Source organism: Capricornis sumatraensis, chromosome 10, assembly GCF_032405125.1.
Source record: "Capricornis sumatraensis isolate serow.1 chromosome 10, serow.2, whole genome shotgun sequence".
NCBI classification, from domain to species: domain Eukaryota; kingdom Metazoa; phylum Chordata; class Mammalia; order Artiodactyla; family Bovidae; genus Capricornis; species Capricornis sumatraensis.
In genome coordinates, this window is record NC_091078.1 from 43,875,890 (window position 1) to 43,898,042 (window position 22,153).

The window sequence follows — 22,153 nt, forward strand, 5'->3', positions numbered from 1 at the left end:
CAACTCTTTTGATAATTATAAAAGAAAGGTACATTTTAAGGGCCTTTCAAACCTACCATGTTTTACAATAGTTTGGAATACAAAATGTAACCTCCCTTACAACAGGGGGCAAGTCAATGACAAAAGGTATTTCTGTGAGCAAAAGGCCTGGATTTGAGTCTTACATGCACAGTCACTACCTGTTTCTTTTCCTGTAAAACAGGGCTGATGACAACAACTGCCCTAATGACAGCACAAGGCCGCTGGGGGCCAAACACTACTTTATCCTAAATGTATAACTAGGGACTGGGCCACTCCCTGTCAGGAAATGGAATTCCATTGCATTATAAGGTATTTTAGTATCTGGAAAATGTACAAGACAATTTACTACATAATGAACAATGACCCACTATGAAACTGAAGTGCTAAATAATCAGATTGTTAAACACTTAATAACATAAACTTTACCATCATTTAAAAATATTTGTAAACTACAACTTTCTTCCTGAAAACATATTCAGAAGTTTTGCCATAAACAAGTTTGTGTCGGAGCACGCTCTCAGAAGACGACATAAGACGAGCACGGACCATGTGACGTCACTTACATTTTTTTTCAATAAACTGATGAAGCAAGCAAGACTTGCCAGTTCCTGCATTTCCAATGACCAAGAATTTAAACAAAAAATCTGAAACACAAAAAGAGACTGTGAACAATAACATTAAAACAGGTGCTATGAACTTAGACTACAGTCATAAAATTTCATGAGATTGTAATTGTTAACATCACAGAAAAAACAGGTAACTGAATATTTTGAGAAAATGGCAATAAACACATTGACTTACCTTTCCACCTTTTCAATATCTGGCTTACATGCTAACCCAGTGCCTTTTCTAACTTCTCTGTGGATAATTTCTTTTCTGAAAGTTTGAAATGTAATAACTATAATGACAAAAGTGACTAAAATCTCTCTCTTTGCTATTCAAATAAATATGCACATCCAGTGACAAGTAAAAATCACTTAGAAACTTCAAATGCTTTCTATACAGAAGAAAAAACCTGGTAGACTCATGGGCTTTGAGAAATTCACTCTTCTTCTTTTAAGAAACAGGTGCAACTTATCTCCACACTTGCTTCTGTGGCCCGGCCTCTGTTCCCGCACCTAGGGCTCATGGGAAGGCTGGCTTCTGGTCAGTATTGCCCAATTTGGTCAGTATTCCATGTGTGAAATTTGTCTCATTCAATATAGGGACAGCGCTTCACTTCTTCTTTACACAGAGGAATATATTTAATTTGGGACCTTATTCTGCATAAACTGTAAAAAGAGGCTTTCTAGCATGGAACCTGTGAGTCAGAATGAGGGACACCAGTAGCCTGCCATTGCCCTGGTGATTTATGCTGCTTTTTCTGATAGCAAAGGAGTCTAGTTCTGCTCAGCCTAGCCTTGCGAGCACAGCGCCCACCCTCACGCTTTGACCACCACCCACCTCTGCCAATCCCCAAGCTGCAAGGCTCACCTGTGGCTCTGAAGGCCCTGCTCTACCCACCTCTGCCGACCCCCGGGCTGCAAGGCTCGCCTGTGGCTCTGAAGGCCCTGCTCTATGCTCCTGGTTCCCTTGGCCGCACCTCTGATGCTGTCACCTCCACACTCCTGTTTTGGACGTGACCACACATTCCCACTGGCTCCTTCTCTCCCCCAGCTAAGCCCAAGCAGTTCATTTCTTTGCTTAGGCTTGGCCCAGCCCTGTTTCTAAGAACTACACTCATTATCACTCAGAGATTAAGCCTATTCCACCTCTCATATTTACGGGCACTTAAACTTATAAGACAGTGCTATTAGGATTGTTAGCACTTACAAATACAGTTATATGCATCTCACTGACTGTTCTCTGAACCCTTCTCAGGGCTTTACAAATGACTACACGTCTAGTTTTTATGGCCATTGTAGGCCATGTCATTTCTGTTGTGTTACTGCTAAGTCGCTTCAGTCATGTCCGACTCTGTGTGACCCCATGGACGGCGGCCCGCAAGGCTCCCCCGTCCCTGGGATTCTCCGGGCAAGAACACTGGAGTGGGTTGCCATTTCCTTCTCCAATGCATGAAAGTGAAAGTGAAGTCGCTCAGTCACGTCTGACTCTTAGCGACCCCATGGACTGCGGCCCACCAGGCTCCTCCATCCATGGGATTTTCCAGGCACACTCTATGGCATTATTGTGAAGGCCACTCTTTATCCTTTTCATGTCTTGTCTAAGAAGTCTTCAGCAAGCTCTAAGTTCTTAAATCTCTGATACATATTGAGTTACTTTTTGTATTAACCGTGTGCAGTTTAGGTTGTGTTTTTGTTGCCTAAGGATGTTCAGTTGTTCTGGCACTGTTTGAATAGTTGAAAAGACTATCCTGCCTCTATTGAACTGAACTTAGTGGAAAAAAAAATCTATTGGGCATACTAATTTTTGGACTGTTTCTGAGTTCTTTATGTTATCCTACTGATCTGTGTATTTAAACCTCTGCCAATACATTATGTTGAATACTGTAGCTATCATTAAACCTTAAAACTGGATAAAGTAAAAAAAAAAAAAAAAAAAAGCATGCCACACTCACGTTCATAACAGCACTATTCACAGTAGCCAAAAGACAGAAGCAACCCAACTATCCACTGATGGATAAATAATAAACAAAATATGGGACATATATACTTTGGAATATTATTCAGCCTTGAAAAGGAAGGAAATTCTGATACATGCTACAGTATGGATGAAATTTCACACTGTGCTAAGTGAAATAAGACAGACACAAAAGAAGACATACCAGAAGATTCTATTCACATGAGGTGCCCAGAGTGCTCAAACTCACAGAGACAGAAAGTTGAATGGTGGTTGTAGGCGTGCTGGGGGAGAGGGAACCCACAGTCAGCGTTTAATGATTACGAGCATCAGTCTGGAAAGATGAAAGTTCTGAGGATGATGGCAGCGATGGCTGCACAACGAATGTGAATGTGCTGAGCGCCAGGGCCTCTAAAACGGCCAATCTCATGGCACGTGTGCATTTCATCACACACAAAGCAAAACAGGCCAGGTCTGGTCATTTGCACTGCACAGCTTTTACAGCCCAAGAAATTAAAACTTCCAAGTTAAAATGACAATACTAAAATTCCTCAATTTTGTTCAATATCCTCTTTGAGAAATAAAGCCCAATACATTGTTGCATAAGTTGTAAACACAGGAAAATGAGAATCAGGTACAAATGCTGCCACCATGTAGGCAAAAGTAACTCTTGAGAGAGAAAATAATTTGTACACACAAATGGGAGTGTTTCTTATGCTTCATAAGTACACAGCAAAAGGAGTTTCAGTAATCCATCTAATCCTGAAACAAAACTCCTATGTCTAAGCACAGACTTTGACTTAAAGCTTGTTCCCTTATTATTTTCTGCTTTGGAAGTTTTGCTTAAATGGACTTCATTTGGACATAGGAGCCTGGTGGGCTACAGTCCATGGGGTCGCAAAGAGTCAGACACAACTGAGCAACTAAGCACGCCCGTGTGTGCATGCGTGCATGCACACACACGCACGCATGCACACACACACACACACACACACAGTAACTGTTTTCCAGATTATACCACAGTCTCAACAGGTAAAAGGGTAACAATGTCAACTGATTTTACCTTGCTGGACAAAGACAAGTAAGATGTGCAATTTCCATATATGAAAATATTTAATTCCTCCAAAAAACTCTTCACACTCTGAATCTTGTAGCTCAAAGAGGTTAAGTTTGCTTACTTAGAAAATCTTTTTGTTTGGAAACGCTTTTGGAGTCAAACCATTTAAAAAACTATACAGCTGACCTTTCAGGAAAAAGGACTGGAAAAAGCAGTAGGGGCCCTGGAGGGCTGTCAGTTTTGGGTCTTAAGACATGTGGGACCGAGTTCAAGAGTGTACCCATGTGAAGGACAGACAGAGTACAGAGGTCAACCTGAACTTTCTTCAAGGCTTGGCCTGAAGTGAAGGACAGGATAGGAAATCCTCTCACCAGCTCAGCGGGACAAGGAGCCTTCTCTGACTCTGTCTGGCCTCTCAGCAAAACAAACAAACAAAAAACCATTCCCCTTTGAAGATGTATTATTGGCTGGCTCCACAGGAGTTTGATATTCAAACCAAAAAACACGTGTACGGTGAAACTCCAAGTCAAGAAATTTAAAACAGTAAAAATGGCCCTAGACAGTGATGTCACCAGGATGCCTGGAAGAAGCAAAGCAGATCACTCTTGAATCACACTGGCTCCCAGGTGGTGCTAGTGGTAAAGAACCTGCCTGCCAATGAAGGCAACGTAAGAGACTCAGGTTCAATCCCTGGTTTGGGAAAATACCCTGGATCAGGGCATGGCAACCCACTCCAATACTCTTGTCTGGAGAATCCCATGGACAGAGGAGCCTGGAGGGTTACAGTCCATAGCGTCACCAAGAGTTTGGACACAGCTGAAGGGACTTAGTATACTGGAAGGACACATCCTCCAATCAGGATACTCAGGAGTCCCAGACTTATAGCTTCTCTGAAGATGAGCTCACAATTTAAAACAACAAAACACTCAGGAAACAATCCATCATGAGTGAGTCAGCAGTCCAAAGATATTACACTCTTAAGAATTTGATTTTAAAAAGAACCTGATAAGGGACTTCCCTGGTAGTCCACTGGAAGACTTTGCCTTCCAGTGCAGGGAATGCAGGTTTGATCCGACTTGGGGGGCTGAGATCCAACACACCTCATGGCCAAAAAAAAAAGAATAAGAATCTGATGAAGTATACTCAACATGATTAATACTATAAAAAAGGAATTGAATCCATAAGCAAAGAATAAAATGATATGAAAGAATATATCAATTTCTAGAATGTGGTTAGAAATAAAAGCTGCAGTCATTAGAAACAATCAATGGATAAATTAAAGAGCAGAATAAACAAAACTAAGGAGAAAATTAGTGGACTGGAATAGAGACTGGAGAAAATTACCATGAGGCAAAATAGAGAACTGAAGAGAGAGAAAATATGAGAGTTTAAGAAAAATGCAGAGTTGAAAGAAAGGGTCCAACATAGGTCTGATATGTATTTTGGAATAAAAAGAGAGCGAGAGAGAGAATGTGGTAGAGAAGGTCACTGTTAAACTGTAACAACAATCAGTAAGAAAGGAAAAACTCCCTAGGAAGAAACTAGGTTCCTTTGGGGTTAACCAAAGGTCACCATCTTCAGTGTCGGGACAGAAGCACAGAAACAGTGCACTGTCTAATGCAGAATTCAATATGCAATGGTTACCCTAAACACCAAGATGGACTTCTGCTTCCAAAAAGAGGGAGCAGAAAGAAGCACTTTTCCTCATTCCTCCTGCTCAGTACAACCTAGGATCCTAGGCATCACACATAAAAGAAACACAAGGAGACTTGGAAACGTGTAGCAAAGGTGAGAAACGGGCCAGAGACCTAGGGGCCTGAGGAATGACACTGCTTTTTCTGTGGGTTTTTTTCCTTTTCCCTCCTATCTCCCAGACAGGGAGCTGAACAAGCTAACAGACAAGAGGCAGATTTTAAGAAGCCACAGCAAAAGCCTGGTCTCTCTACTCACAGGACCAGGAAAGGCCAGCCTAGCAAGACAGAAAACTTACACAAAACTCCTCTATTCCAGGCAAACACTACAGGAAAAACTCACCCCGGGTCTCACCCTGCTCAGGCCAGCAAAGGATGGATGGGAACCTGGACCGCCACCCTTTTGAGGCTCTAATGAGGTTCCCCCAACACCAGTAGGGTGCTGTCACAGAGACCAGGGACAGGGCGGGGCCCTCATTCCTGCGAGCCAGTTCTGAGCCATCCTTGCCCCCACTGCATGGCAGGGGAGACACGGCGGTGACAGGGGGCAGAGGGCACAGGTCACAAGAGCTCTCATCCCAACTCAGCAGCACAACTCAGCAGCCCCTCCACCCGGATGTCCAGACACTCAGACGGCAACCTGGACTTCCACCTCTACCTGGCAGTAACAAGGCAGCACCTAGGAGCAGAAACGAGTTAAACAAGGTTTAAGTCAAGATCTAAGGCCTCATAACATAATGCAAACATGCCCACGTTTTGAGTAAAAATCCCTCATCATAGCAAGAACCAGGAAGACCTCAAACAAAGGAAGAATATCAACAGATTTCACTGCCAAGATGATAGAAACGTGAAAACTCTGACAGAGATTTTAAAGCAGCCATCATGAATGCTTCAACAAGCAACAAGAACATGTTTGAAACACATGAAAAGCAGACATCTTCACCAAAAAGAAAGTATCATCAAAGAAAAAGAAAACACATATAAGAACCAAATGGATATTTTCGAATTAAAACATACAATAACTGAAGTACGGAGCTCCGTGGATGGGCTAAAAACAAAATGGGGCAGAGGAAACAGTGAACTGAGCATCAAAGTGACAGAAAATATCCAATCTGAACAACAAAGAGAAAATAGACTGAAAATGTATTGATACAGACCTCATGGACCTTTCAGACTACCAAAACAAAAAGAGAAATCTAACTTTCATGTCACTGGAGTCTCAGAAGGAGAGAAAACAGGATAGGGTTGAAAAAGTATTCAAAAGAAATAATGGCTGAAAACTTTCTAAATTTAGCAAGACAGCAATTCAAAAAGCTAGATTATTCCAAAGGGAAAGTGAAAGATGCTCAGTTGTGTCTGACTCTTTGTGACCTGTATAGTCCATGGAATTCTCCAGGCCAGAAAGCTGGAGTGGGCAAGCCTTTCCCTTCTCTGGGGATCTTCCCAACCCAGGGATCGAACCCAGGTCTCCCACATTGCAGACAAATTCTTTACCAACTGAGCTATCGGGGAAGCCAGATTCTTTCCAACAAGAATCTAAATACATTCATGTCAAGGCACATCATACTTAAACTTCTTAAAACAAACAAAAAAATCTTGAACGCAGCCAGAGAAAAATGATACCTTACCTAAAGGGAAAACACAATACTAGCGACAGCACATTTCTCATCAGAAACCATTGAGGCCTGAAGGGGCACACTATTTTTCAAGGGTTGCAAGTAAAGAGCGCTCCATTCAGAATCTTATACCCTAAAAATATCCTTCTAGACTGAAGGACTGAGACATTCTTAGAGGAAAAAAAGAGCTAACAGAATTTGTCACCAACAGATCTACCCTAAAAGAATGGCTAAGGGAAGTCCTACACACTGAAAGGAAAGGAATTCCCTGGCAGTCCAGTGGTTAGAACTCAGTGCTTTCACCACTGAGCCCAGGGTTCAATCCCTGGTGGGGAAACTACGATTTCAAAAGCCATGCCAAAAAATAAAAATAAAATAAATCCTGAAAGGAAGTGATAAAACAAATTATAATCATGGAACATTATACAAAGGAAAGTGAAAGTGAAATTATACAAATTATACAAAGGAAGAACATGGAAAACATATTTTGCTGTTTAAGCAAAAATGGTTAACACTATTTGATGTAACTCTAAACAACAGGAAATATTTAAGACCATTATAAGTGAGGGAGGGTGAAGGAATGCACAAGTCCAACTCAGACATACTGTGGTTCAGTCCCAGTTCACTGCAACAAAGCAAAACTCACAGTAAAATCAGTGACACAAATATTTCGGTTTCCCAGTACATATAAAGTTATGTTTATCTTTCAGTCTAGTCAGTGTGCAACAGCATTATGTCTAAAAAATGTATTCCCTTTAATTAAAAGTATTTATTGGTATAAAACCTTAACCATCCACTGACCTTCCAGCAAGTCACAGGGTCAGAATCTTTTGCCACAGTAACATCAAAGATCACTGGTCACTGTAACAAGTATAGTAATAATGCAAAACTCTAAAATATTTTGAGAATTACCAAAACATGTCCCAGAAACAGGAAGTATGCAAATGTTACTGGAAAAATGATGCCAATAGACTTGCTCAATGGAGCACTGCCACAAGCCTTCAATTTGTAAAAAAAAAAAAAAAAAGTCTCTGTGAAGCACAATAAAGCAAGGTATGTCCATAAGAGAAGGTAAGGGTTTTACACTTCGCTTGAACTAGTAAAACAATGACACAAGCAGACTGCAGTATGTACCTATGATGTAATACCTGGGGCAACCACTAAAAAAGCTATGCAAAGAGACATACTCAAAAGCACTATAGGTAATTCAAAAAGAATTCTAAAAAATGTTCACATAAACCCAGTAAGACTAGAAAAAGAAAAGAGAAAAATGAAAAATAGAGCAGAAATCAAAAATATAAAATGGCAAAAATAAATTCTAATAGACCAATAATTAGATTAAATATAAACTACATAAATATACCAATTAAAAGACAAAGATTGACAGTAAAGATGAAAAAAAGCCCAACTATCAGCTGCCTACAAAAAACTCACTTAAATTTTGATGTTCAGGCAGACTGAAAGTAAAAGGATGAAAAAAGCTCTATCATGCAAATATTAATCTAAGTAAATCATTATCATTATCAGATACAACAGTCTTCAGGGCAAAGAAAACGACCAAAGACAGAAATGGTCACTGTAACAATAAAAGGGAAAATCCACCAATAAGACATAGGAAACTTCAATGTGTGCACCATAAAACAGAGCTACAAAACACATCAAAACTAAAAAGAGAAAACTAAAAAGAGAAATAGACAAGCCCAAAATTATGGCAGAGACATCAACACCTTTCTCTCAATATTGACAGAAAAACTAGATGGAAAATAGCAAAGACAGAATAATTCAGCACAGAAAACCATTAGCATAGAGCAGGAAACGTTCTTTTCAAGGGCCCATGTATCAAGATAGACCACACCTTGGGCCATAAAACAAATCTCAGCAAATTTAAAAGAACTAAAATCATGTAGAATGTGTTCTCCAAACACAAGGAATCAAAATAGAAATTTGTAATATATATACAATAAGAAAATCTCCATTCATTGGAAGGATTGATGCTGAAGCTGAAGTTCCAATACTTTGGTTACCTGATTCGAAGAGACAACTCATTAGAAAAGACCCTGATGCTGGGAAAGATTGAAGGCAGGAGAAGGGGATGACAGAGGAGGAGATGGTTGGATGGCATCACCGACTCAAAGGACAAGAGTTTGAGCAAGCTACAGGAGATAGTAAATGACAGGAAAGCCTAGCGTCCATGAGGTCACAAAGAGTTGGACATGACTGAGTGACTGAACAACAAAGAAAATCTCCAAATACTTGGATACTAACCAATCTACATCTACATAAACCATGATTTAAAGAGGAGGTCTCCTGGGAAATTGAAAAATGCACTGAACCAAAAGGAAATGAAACTACAACCCATCAAGAGTTGTGGATTACAACTAAAGCAGAGCTGAAAGGAAAATTCAGAACACTGAATGCATATATTAGAAAAGAGGAGAAGTCTCAGTCAATTATCTAAGCACCCATCCTAAAGAACCTGGAAAGAGAAGAGCAAAATAAATGTAAAGCAAACAGAGGAAAGGAATAAAGAGCAGACATCAGGGAAACGAAAGACAAAGAAAATCCATAAACTACAGCTGGTTCCTTGAAAAGGTCAATAAAATTGGCAAACGTCTAGCATAACTGATGAGTTCAAGGTCTGGAAGTTGATCAAGGAAAAAGAAGGTCCTTGAGATGGTCTCAGCACACAACCACCTTTGTTTTGGTAGCGCTTTGACAGGGTGCATGGGAGGGAAACCCCTCACCACAGGAGGCCTTCCTACTGTCTCCAAAGGGGGAACAGGGCCTAGAAACTCCCAGACATCCAGCATCGCACCCCAGGGAACTCAGTGTTGCTCAGCAGCTGGGCTGGCAGCACCTGCGGGAGCTCTGTCTCAGCCCCAGTTTGTTTAAGCAAAGATGAGTAGATGAGTGTGTGGCTTCATAGGGTATTCAAAGCAGGCAGCCTCTGAATGGCTAAAAACATGCATATTGGGGCTAAATTGCTGAGCCATGAAAGACGCTGGGATTCTTGGCCTCTAGAGGAGAGGAATCAATCCCAGGCCAGTGACGAGCCTTGATCACTCAGCACTTCTGTGTAATAAAAGTTTTATTGAAGTATAAAAGAGATGGAGAAAACTTCTGACACAGACATCAGAAGGGGGCAGAAAGCGTGCCCCCTGCTAGCCTTTAGCAGTACATTATATACCTATCAGCAAGCTGTTAATTAGAGAGAGGAGATGTCTCAAAACTCAGAGCAGCAGCAGGCCCCTCACCTACAACATGCGTTTTGAGATAACACTGGCACCAGGTGAGTCATCCTGGGCCATAAAACGGTTGACATGAATCTTGAAGAAAGGCAGGTTTCCAGGTAAATATAGAGTTTCTTTAACATAGATTAGGAGACCAGTGTACGAGTAAAGCATACTGGTTTGTTGAGCCCTTATTGGTTCTGAGTCTTAAGTGGAAACTTACAGTTCTTAAGCAGAACCTGAAGACAGAATCTAGGGAAATACACCGGGTGTCATCATGGCAACACAGAATTTTAAAAGAAACCTCCTTTTAATTCTGTACAGAGAAGGAAAAAAATCTGACACGTGTAGTTTGTTTCCTCCTGCTGCTTAAAAGAGAAATTTAAAAAATGTCTAACACTTGCAGACCATTTCCTCTGTTTGGAGACCCCTGGCCTTCTTGCCTGTTACCCTTTCATTAAGAACAGAGTTTGGTGCCAGCAGGCTTCGAACTAACGTCTCGGCTGGTTATGAAGAAGAAAACCACAGAGGGACCAATACTCAGGGCTATTTTAACTCATTTATGTAACAAAGACTGACAACAATAGCAACAACAAAGAGAGGGCACAAATGGCCGATTTCAGGACACAGCACTAGACCCAGCAGGGTAATGAAGGAGTCACAGTGCACACTTGAATTTGTCAACAACAGTAACACATGAAACAGACCAATTCTTTGAAAACAAAAAGTACTACAACTCACCAACGTAAAATAAATAATTTAAATGGTGATATAACTATTAAGAAAACTGAATTTGTAATTTTAAAACAAATGAATGTTCAGGCCAGGATAGTTTTTCTAGAGGATCCTATAAACATTCAAAAAAGAATCAACACCAACTCAGACATAAATGGTTGCAATATTTTCTTAGAAATAAGAAATAAAAGCAAACATAAATGGGACCTAATCAGCTAAAAAGCTTTGGTACAGTAAAAGAAACCATTAACCGAATGAAAAAACAACCTATCCACTGCAAATATTTGCAAATAATGAGAAAACGTTTGCAAATAATGAGATCAACAAGGGATTGACTTTCAGACTATATAAAGAGCTCATCCAACTCAATATAAAGAAAATGAACAATCCAACTGAAAAATAGCCAGACGACCTAAATAAACATTTCTCTGCAGAAGACTAACAGATGGCCAACAGGCACAGGCAGAGATGCTCAGCATCACTGATGGTCAGGAAAATGCAAATCGGAGCCACAATGAAGTACCACCTCAGGCTGGTCAGAGTGGCCACCATCAAAAAATCTACAGAGGACAATGCTGGAGAGGGTTGAGGAAACCCTCCTATACTGCTGGTAGGGATGTAAATTGGTGCAACCACTACGGAGAAGAGTTCTTTAAAAAACTAAAAATAAGTTGCCATATGATCCGGGCATACCACTCCTGAGTGTATATCCAGAAAGACAAAAAAGCTCTAATTTGAAAAGACACACCCCAATATTCATGAAGCATTAAGTACAATAGCCACGACATGGAAGCAACCCAAGTGTCCATCAACAGGCAACTGGATTAAGAAGGTGTGGTGTAGGGGCCTCCCTGGTGGGCCAGTGCTTAGGGCTTTGTGCTGCCAGTGCAGGGGCGTGGGTTCCATCCGTGGTTTGGAAACTAAGATCCCACATGTCTCATGATATAGCTAAAAAATAAAATAAAGGTCCATAGAAGCGGTGCATCACTGACCCAAGATGACATAAAAAAAAAGATGTGGTATATATGTACAGTAGCATACTCCTCAGTCATAAAAAGAATGAAATATTGCCCTTTGCAGCAACAGAGAGAATATTATACTTAGTGAAGCTAAAGACAGATATTATGTGATATCACTTGTATGTGGAACCTAAAAAAATAATACAAATGAATCTATATACAAAACAGAAGTAGACTCACAAACATAAAAAACAAACTTATAAGTACCAAAGGGGAAAGGTGGGGGGAAGGGATAAATTAAGAGTATGGGATTAACAGATACAAACTTGTATACAAAAAACAGATAAGCAACAACAATTTACCATACAGCACAGGGAATTATATTCAATATCTTATAATAGCCCAGAAGGGAAAATAATCTGCAAAAAGCATGTAAATGAACCACTTTGCTAGATGCCTGGAACTAACAACTATAATTCAATAGTTAATTAATTAAAAAATCAAACCCAATTAGAAAATGGGCATACACCATGAACAGGCATTTCACTTAAAAGAATATACAAATGATAAATAAGAATGTGAAGATATGCTCAAGGTCATTAACCAATAATCAGGGAAATGTAAATAAAGCCATCACGACGTGTCGCTACACATCTATCAGGAAAGGCTAAAATAGAAAGTAATGACAGCAACAAAAGCCGACCAGGATGCACAGAAACTAGATCACTCACACATTGCTGGAAGAAATACAACATGGAACAGTGAATCTAGAAAACAGCTTGACAGTTTCTCAAAAACACTAAACACGCAACCACCAGATGACTCAGCAACTGAACTTCCAGGCATTTACCCAGAAAAATGAAGACTTATGTTCACACAAAACCCTGTACGTGAATGTCTATAGTAGCTTCATTTGTAACAGCCAAAAACTGAAAAGAGCCCAGATGTTCCTCAACAGGTGACTGGTTAAACAAATTATACATGCAGATCAAGAAACATTACTCAGCAATAAAAAGGAGTGAACCACTGATACTGCAAGAAGCGGGATGGATCTCCAGAGAATTATGCTGCGTGAAAATGCCAATCCCCAAAGATTCTACACTGTGTGATTCTATTTACAGAACAGTCTTGAAACAGATGAAAAGATCAGTAGTTGCCAGGGGACAGGGAGAAAGAGTATTCAGGGGCACAGGAGAGATACTTCTGCTGATAGAAGCGATCTATATCAGCAGTTATGGCAACATCAACATTCTAGTTACCTTAGACAGTTTTGCAAGGGGGATGGGGAAATTTTCTATTTTTCTTAAACCTGGCTATGAATCTATAAAGATCTCAAAAGGACAATGACTCTGTAAGTTTACTCTGCACATCCCAAACTGAAAGGATTACTTAAGGATGGGCTTCATAGAAGTCCTACCTAGAGGGAGGGGAGCAGGTGAGATGCGAGGTATGTGCCCTGTTGTTTCCAGTCTGGAGATACATGTGTTTGGGTGACGCAAACACAACCAAGGACCACAATGGGCAACCACTCATTCCCTGTAAGTGACAAAAATCCAACTTAGGAAGAGTTTCTACTAAGTTCCTCCTGTGGACGACGGGATGTGAATTTCACAGCCTCTCTCAGAGATGAGTGCCTTCCTGTACAAACGGTCTCCCCTTGGAGCATGAGGTTGGATGGCTTATCACAGCAGCAAATCTCTTAACACACCAGGCACATAGCCATAGATTTAGCAGAAAATGTGCCGGTTTTACTGATTAATTTGTTTTTACGATCTGTGGGATATTTTCTCTTTCTTTGCTTGAAGTTGGATGACATACACATTGCGTGTCACGTATGTTTTACATGTCAAGTGCACAGTGCCTAATAGCTACAAAAAGGCTTACCAGGAGCAGAAAACTAGCCATGTTACAGAGTAATTAATGGAGGGGTGTAAGATACATTGTTAGGTTGTATATGATAACTAGGTGTGAACTAAATAGTTTTGTCCACTTGAGTGGGATTGATGTTGCTTTATTACAGTGGATGTTACTTTGCTCAAAATTACAAAGAAATTTTCTGCATACAACTTATGATCATTACATTCACCTGATGAGGGTTTCCTCAGAATGAGTTAAGCTGTAGGGTGGGGGAAAGACCATATTCTAAAACAGAAGATCTAAAATAGATCTATGCTACTAATGCACTTTTTTTTTGGGGGGGGGTGTGTATTGCATGGCATGTAGGATATATTAGTTCCCTGCAGTTGAAGCTCAGAGTTTTAACCACTGAACTGCCAGGGAAGTCCGTGTATTTTTAATTTTGCCTGATAAATGTTGAATGAAATGACAAGAAAGGTATTGAGTAATTAGAAATTAGTCTTGGGCAAAAGTCAGTCATTGAGGAACACAGACGAATTCACATCAGGAAAAAAATGGCCTCCACTGAAACAGCTAACACAAAGCCAGGGGATTAACTCTAGGGTGAAATCTCATTTGGAATGTACTGACTCATTTTTACACTCATTTCAAGCAACCTCCAATTTCCTGGAGCACGGGAGGTTGGCAGCACATGCTACAGTATGGCTGTGGCCACAGGGACAATGACAGCCAGTGACAGGGAACTGGGCCAAGAAGGGGTGCTAAGAGCACCGCACATCCACCAGCTGGCCCCCAGCCTTCAGAGACAGCCTCGCACATCCAACAGCTGGCCCCCAGCCTCCAGAGACAGCCCCGCACATCCAACAGCTGGCCCCCCGCCTTCAGAGACAGCCCCGCACGTCCAACAGCTGGCCCCCAGCCTTCAGAGAAGCCCTGCACATCCACCAGCTGGCCCCCAGCCTTCAGAGACAGCCCCGCACATCCAACAGCTGGCCCCCAGCCTTCAGAGATAGTCATGCTGGGTAGACCAGATGCCCTCTGCCTTCCCAGTTTCTCCCACAAGCACTGGTTCTGCTTTTAAGGTTCCCAAAGATCTGAAAGGAAGCACAGGTGGAAGATGGCCTTGACTGCAGGATTCGCTCCATGTATTTCCTTTCCTGGGACGGTGGGGTCACCTGAGAGTGGTTTCTGGCCTCTGACACCAACAAGTGAGATGAGAAAGCCTGAAGATCTGGAGGACGCATCCCTGTTGCAGACGCAGATTCACAACCTACGCCCGTGACCCTGGAGGAGACCTGGGGAGGCAGGGCCTGTGAGGGCTGAATGGGAAGGGAAGCTCAGGAGGGTCGGCTGTGAAATGCCCAGGATCCAACCCCAAGGGGAGCCAGGTCCCCTGGGGTGGGGGCCGCGGAGGCCGCAGGAGAACTGGGGAAGTGAGAGGATGCAGATAAACGTCACAAGCAGCTCTGAGTAGAAGCTTAGGTAGGATGGAAAGTAAAGCTGGGGCAGTGAGAGGAGGGGGTAGTGTGGACGCCAGCAGACAAGAAGTGACCACAAGAACAGCGGATGACTAGTGACGCCTGTCCCTGAGACTCGAGAGATGAGGTCTGCGCAGAAGGCAGGGCTGAGTCTCAGCCACGGACACAGGCAGCAGGAACAGGGCTGAGGTGAGGCGTGGAGGGAGACAGACACAGGTGGAGAAAGGGCAGGAGAGCAGGGAGGCTCCTCAGTGCGGCCCCTTTCTCCTCCAGTCATCTAGCGTAGGGGAGCTTGGGGCTTAAGGAGATCACAGGGAAGGTGTAAAACAACCGATGCAGAGGAAAAGCAGGAGGACCAGGAGAGGGGGAGGGTGGCCAGGCACCAGCGAGCTCCCTGCCAGAGGCAAAGGCCACCCGTCTACAGGATCTCAATGGGAGAAGAGCTCTGTCCACAGGGCAGCAGGCAGGGCAGGTGGTGGAGAGCCAGGCCAGGGTCCCAGGGTGAGGGCAGCTGAGGAGCAGACAGGGGAAGGCAGGGGTGCGGGCGGCACAGCTGGAGACAGAGCCGCTCACCTCCTGAACAGAAGGGGCTGGAGGGGCAAGGGACACTGGCCAGTGGGCAGCTGGGGATGCAAGAGGTAAAAGCCTGGAAGTAGGGGCAGAAGAGAAGCTTGGAAGGGGACTGGTGATGACATCAAGAAATCGAGAAGCCAAAGCTGTTGAGTGACTCCTGCGTGGGGACCCTGTGGCTACCCGGGGTGGGCAAGGAGCTGGGGTGGAAAGCAGGACCTCAGGGTAGGGGACCTTGGTGGGCGGGTGAAGGAACAGCCGCAAGGACCCCGGGGAAGAGCAATGGGGAGGAGCTAGGAAGGCACAGAACATCACACGACACATTCTTCAAACAAAGCTCTGGTTTACTGGGTGGCAGGAATCGAGCAGCAGAACCCCTGGCAGAGCGCTGGCTGAGGCAAGGTGGCCACACAGTGAGCTGCAGGCGGCAGGGAGACACACACACACACACACACACACACACACACATAGACACAGACAGACAGACAGACAGACACACAGACACACAGACATAGACACAGACACAGACAGACAGACAGACAGACAGACAGACACACACACACACACTGAGTTCACGTCCAAGGCACAGGCCCCCAGCGCTGCTCAAGGCAGAGGGCGGGCTCTGAACCGTGTGGACAAGCTTGTGTGGATCTGACCGACTGCAGGTCTGAGGTGTGCACCCAGGTTCCTCAGCAGGTGAGTAAGCCCAGCCAGCAACCCAGCATCAAAACCACAAGTTCGTAGGTGATTTCTACTTGATGTAATAGTATTTTTTGAAAAAAAGAAAAGAAATTATTCTCCTGAAGTAGAAAATGACCCAGAAAAGCAAGCTAGTGGCTGATGAAGTAGATAGAAATGAAGAGAACGAAACAAAAAGCAACTATCTTTAACCAGGAAACAAGTTAGAATCCTTTAAGGAGCAGAATGTTAAATCTGATTGAGGTATTTGAAAGGAAAAAATCATTTAAAGAAATAAAGGCAAGTTGTTTGTCAAAAAGTTTTAGAGAACTCTCCAACTAGGGTAATAAAAGGGAAAAAGCTGAACTGTTATTTTTGTATTTGAGGATTCACACAGACAGTGTGTCTTTCTAAACCACAAGTTTGAAGCAAGCATTGAGTAGTATCTGCAACTTTAGAGATTACACAGATCTATGAAAGCACCCCTCCCAAATGGGAGAGGTTTTCAGCATTAGCACCTACTTCCCAATTCTGTCTTAAGAGTTAGATTTGACTCGTATCAAATATCCAATGTTTGTGGAGAACACGCCCCTAGAGCTGTGCAATCCAGGGGGTCACCGCTGATCAGAGTATAAGGAGGAGACAGATTTCTGTATGGGAAAGAAAAATAGAGTAAGACCTTGACTACCTTTGAGAATGAGTTCAAATGCCAGCCCCGCTGCCCTCAGCTCTGGGACCCTGAGCAGGCACCTGGCCTCTTAGTTTCCTCACCTGTAAGTGGGTCCCAGTGTTTACCTTACTCTGTCCTGATGAAGACAGAAAGTACTTTGTGTATTTTATTCTAATTTCACCCTTTATCTAGAGATTAAGATTATAATCCAGGCTGACATACTCATGGCTTCCTTAAAATAAGGAAAGATTTCCTAATATAAGGGAAACAGAGTAACAGGTCAATACCAGAAGAATCTTATTCAATGATATTGACCTGAAAGGTACTTTAGTCACATGACTGCTAGAAATGACACTGTTCTTGGGAAAATTTACTTTATTACTAAATAATACATATAAGAAGAAATACAGAGAGGGTCAGTTTTAACTTATAATGTTTTTTATAGTTGTGAATATTTATTGAACTTGTTTATCTAAAAACAAACTTTAATATTAATTTTACCAATAAAGTTTTATTGATGTTTAGACTAGGAAGGTCTCTATGGATTTTAATATTAAAAAGACAATCCAAAATAAGGACTTAATTCTTATAAAGGTATGTGACAGGTATACTAACCTAGTTTACTTATGTATTTATGACAGAATTACTTATGGTGCTAATTTAAGGAAAGTGAGGAAATCCAGTACTCTTGCCTGGAAAATCCCATGGACGGAGGGGCCTGGTAGGCTGCAGTCCATGGGGTCGCTAAGAGTCGGACAGGACTGAGTGACTTCACTTTCACTCTTCACTTTCATGCATTGGAGAAGGAAATGGCAACCCACTCCAGTGTTCTTGCCTGGAGAATTACAGGGATGGCAGAGCCTGGTGGGCTGCCATCTATGGGGTCGCACAGAGTCGGACACGACTGAAGCGACTTAGCAGCAACAGCAACAATGGTCACCAAATAACTGACTTTCATTTCCCCTCCAAAGTATTGTCATGGTCAAGGTGGTTCTGAAGGTGAATATTAGTCTTCAAAATACCAAATACTTCTATCAGATTCACAGAGACAGTAAAAACTAACATTAAATGAAAGTATATTGTATCTGCAAAATAAGAAAAATCTCACTCTTCTTACGAAGATCAGGGATTCTGACTTGTACACACCCGTGGCGGGGCCCACACCCTTGCCACAGCTCTGCTGCGGCCTCCACACCAGAGAAGAGACATCTAAGTTTGCATCTACTTCAGTAGGATTACTAACTGGAACAAATTAAGTTCAACTGAACTGCAGCTGACATTTTTTTTTGGAGACTAGGAGGTGCTACTGCTGTAGATGTCTGTCTAACATTCAGGCTCCTCTGTCTGTGGAATTTTCCGGGCCAGAATACTAGGGTGGGTTGTCATTTCCTAACTCAGGGGATCTTCCCAACCCAGGAAGCGAACCTGCATCTCCTTTATTTCCTGCACTGGCAAGAAGATTCTTTACCACTGAGCCCCCCGGAAAGCCAGAAACACAGGCTTAAGACAATCATAGTCAGACATTACCTGCCTGTAACTGGTCCAGGGCAGGCACTTGACCTAACTTGGCCCAATGACATAGGAAGGAAGGACTTTATTTCATAAACATGGGAAAGCACTCCTCTTTCCTGTGGATGTAAATGAGGAAGGGTACTCAGATTACAAACAGTAGCCGTTTATGACTCAGGAAATGAGGGAAGAGGATAACAGGGTCAGAGGAGAGAGATGCTAAGAATTTAGGTCCCCGCTAACATGACTGTGCTTCTCAATCAAGCGGCCCTGAAACCTCATCTATAGCTCTTTGCAAAAACACATTTTCATATCATCCATGCCACCTGCAGTTGGAAACCTATTTGATAAAATGACCAAAAGAGCTAACTATTTACATCTATTGAACGGAAATTTTCTTCTAAGCATAATTTAAAAAAAAATTTTTTTTTTAAATTTTTGGTCATGTAGAGTCAATTTATAAACAGAAGGTGGCTAAATGAACATGGATATAAAACCAGGGGAGTACATTTAACAAATACATATTTAATAACTACCAGCTGCCAGGTGTTTTAACATTTGGTGAGCACAGATTCAGGTCACCTGGTGTCTGTGCATTCAGTGGGGAGAGGTCTGCCGGGGTGCCCCAGGCGCCAGGCCAGGGCACCAGGCTCCCTGACGCGCCTGAAGGCCACAGCAAGGCCTGCCTCTGGGCTCTGTGGCTCCAGGCCGCCAGCTGCCCTCCAGCTGTCCTGTTCTCTCCACGCTCAACTGAGCAGGGCCACGTGCTGCCACCCAAGAAGCACCCTCAGCTCCAAGCACTGGGAGCTGATTTCAGATGTGACTGGTGGAGGGAAGCCCATTTACAAAAAGAATGCCTGGGTAACCTCTTTAGGGGATGTCTTAATTCGAGTTGCGTTTATATCACATACGGTGTAAAAAACTGGTAGCCTTCTACCATAAAAGGACCTCCCTGGTGGCTCAGACGGTAAAGCATCTGTCTACAATGCAGGAGACCCGGGTTCAATCCCTGGGTTGGGAAGATCCCCTGGAGAAGGAAATGGCAACCCACTCCAGTACTATTGCCTGGAAAATCCCATGGACAGAGGAGCCTGGTAGGCTACAGTCTATGGGGCCGCAAAGAGTCGGACACGACTGAGCGACTTCACTTTCCTTTCTACCATAAAGAAAAGAATTAAACTAATCTTTGAATTTGCTTTTCTGTTCACCCTTGCCTTCTGTTTCATGTTCTGTAGCGGAGAGGGAAACAGACCACCTACCTTTCCTGCAGGCTGTCCAGGGACTGGTCACAGCACGAGGGACAGACAGTTACGCAAGCAATCCCCTGCCTTCAAAGAGTCTGTGGTCTGGTCTCAAAAGAGACAAGCTTTGTCACCACTGAGAGTTGACTGAATTGCAAAACAGATCTGCTAAGTCCCCACAGGCAGCAACAAGTGTTTATTTTATGAGGACGGCTGTCATAACCCATGTAAGCAAGTGAACCAGAGAAACTCCTGTAATGAAGTGAGCACCTCGCACATAATAATATTGTATATTACAACAAAGAGGGGAGAGAGGCTGTATTTTTAAGTCCTCAGTCTCTTTTCTGGAAGATTAAAAATTCATACTTAAAAATGATAAACCTCCCTCTAAAATACATCCTCTCTCAACTTCCCTGGAGTCAAGTGGTTAAGAATTCACCTGCCAATGCAGGGGACACTGGTTTGATCCTTGGTCCAGGAAGATCTCACATGCCAAGGAGCAACTAAGCCTGTGTGCCCCAACGAAGACCCAACAAAGCCAAATAAATAAAGTTAACTAATAAAATAATACTCTCATCATAAATTATTAGTACTTTATAAATGGTGTCCTTCCCTCCATATCTAAATATTAGCAACTTTTTAAGACTTCTTAAATGCCCAAAGCCTAGCACATAAGAGAAACAGAAAGAGTTATAAGGCCAAGGTCACTAAGTGTCATCACATAAGTAGGTACCATTCTGAGCGCAGGGTTGCATCTGGCTGTGGCAGAGCAACCAAGTGTGGTTCCTCCAGGTATCACATCTGTCATCATCAGGGATTTGTTTATTGGACAAATTTCTCTCAATGCAAACTTATCTTTGTTTAGAAAGCTCAGTGGGGATTACCAAGGGAGACAATCTGTAGAGACAGAGTCCTTTGACTTGTGCGCCGTGCTGAAGTCCACTATCCTCTACATCTGTCTTTCTTGATCCATCTCTTAAATGACAGTACCCTGCACATCACTTCAGGTTTTGATTCACAGCTAAAGAGAAGCAAAAGTATTCATCAAACACACAGAACTCAGTCCATTACCAAGATGAGACTGGCAGGGAAAGCTGTGACATCCAAAGACAAGTGTTACAGGATGCATAGGAATCAAAGGTTTTCCCTCAAACTATTTTCCCTGGCGAGTATTCTAATGGTTATTAGAAGTGGGAAAAAAAATCTATTACATCAGTCTGAGCAATTTCTAGAGGATGGTTTAAGAGAAAAGGAAAAAAAAAAAAACAAAGAAACTTCAGCTTACTTCTTATTCCAAAAAATATTCAGAGCAAAGATTACCTCCTAGGAAAATGGGGAAAACAAGATTCTGTGGAATAGCAATGAGTAATCAGCTGGATTTGGGACATAGGGCAGGCTACCCCTAGCCCATCCACATGGAAGAAGTAGGTAGGAAGTTGAAAACAAAGGTATTTAGCTTGAAGGACTGATGTGGCTAGAAATATTTAGGAGACTTCAGAGAAAGGCAAGTAACAGGCAAAGACTGGAGTGCCTCACAGTTCAAATGACCATGAAAAATTCTCATAAACTTTTGATTTCTCAAAGACCAATGTTTTCAAAATTCCATGGCCTGGAGGCACCACACATAGTGCCCTGATAATGCAATTGTGGTCTTTAGACCAACAGCACCTGCATGCCCAGGGAGCTGGGCAGGTGCAGAAGTGAATATGCAAAACCAGAATTTGTATCTTAAACACACCAGTGGGCTGTGGCACATGCAGTTGAGAACCACGGTGGCAGTGTTCCCCAAATTCTGGTCTCTGTTCACCAATTTTCCATGGTGACAAAAATACAAACACTTAAAATGACAAATTCATCCACTTTAGGAAAATGTCCTTTATTCTGAGGTCACATGCTTCCTCTGTTGACATTTTTTATATGCCCTAACAAAATACAGTAATGGCAATTAAGTGATCTCCCTAACAGCAAGTTATCTCATACTTCACTGGAACCAAGGTGAATTTGAAGACGTATGTCCTGTGCCTAGAATATTCTGCTTACTCCACTTTGCCTTATCAAGACTAAATTTCTCCTTGAATCATATTTTGACTACTATGTATCGATTTCCCGTGGCTGCTATAACAAAATACCACAAACTGGATCGCTTATTTTGTAGTCTTCATAGTTTTAGGCTAGAAGTCCAAAGTCAAGTTGCCCGTCAGCCTCTCTGAGGACTCCAGGGAAGGGCTCCCTCCTTGCCTCTTCCTAGCTTCTGGTGGCTGCTGGCCACTCTTGGCGTTCCT

At 42.6% G+C, this 22,153-nt stretch overlaps 1 protein-coding gene across 2 annotated transcripts in view; it reads right to left on the minus strand.

Moving 5' to 3' along the window:
- RAB4A (RAB4A, member RAS oncogene family) overlaps positions 1-22,153 on the minus strand; it is a 70,701-nt gene that overhangs the window by 45,374 nt on the left and 3,174 nt on the right. For both annotated transcript variants that reach the window (XM_068981677.1, XM_068981676.1), the window contains exon 2: positions 585-665. In XM_068981677.1, coding sequence (XP_068837778.1) covers positions 585-665 — 81 coding nt within the window. The remainder of the gene's footprint in view (positions 1-584; positions 666-22,153) is intronic.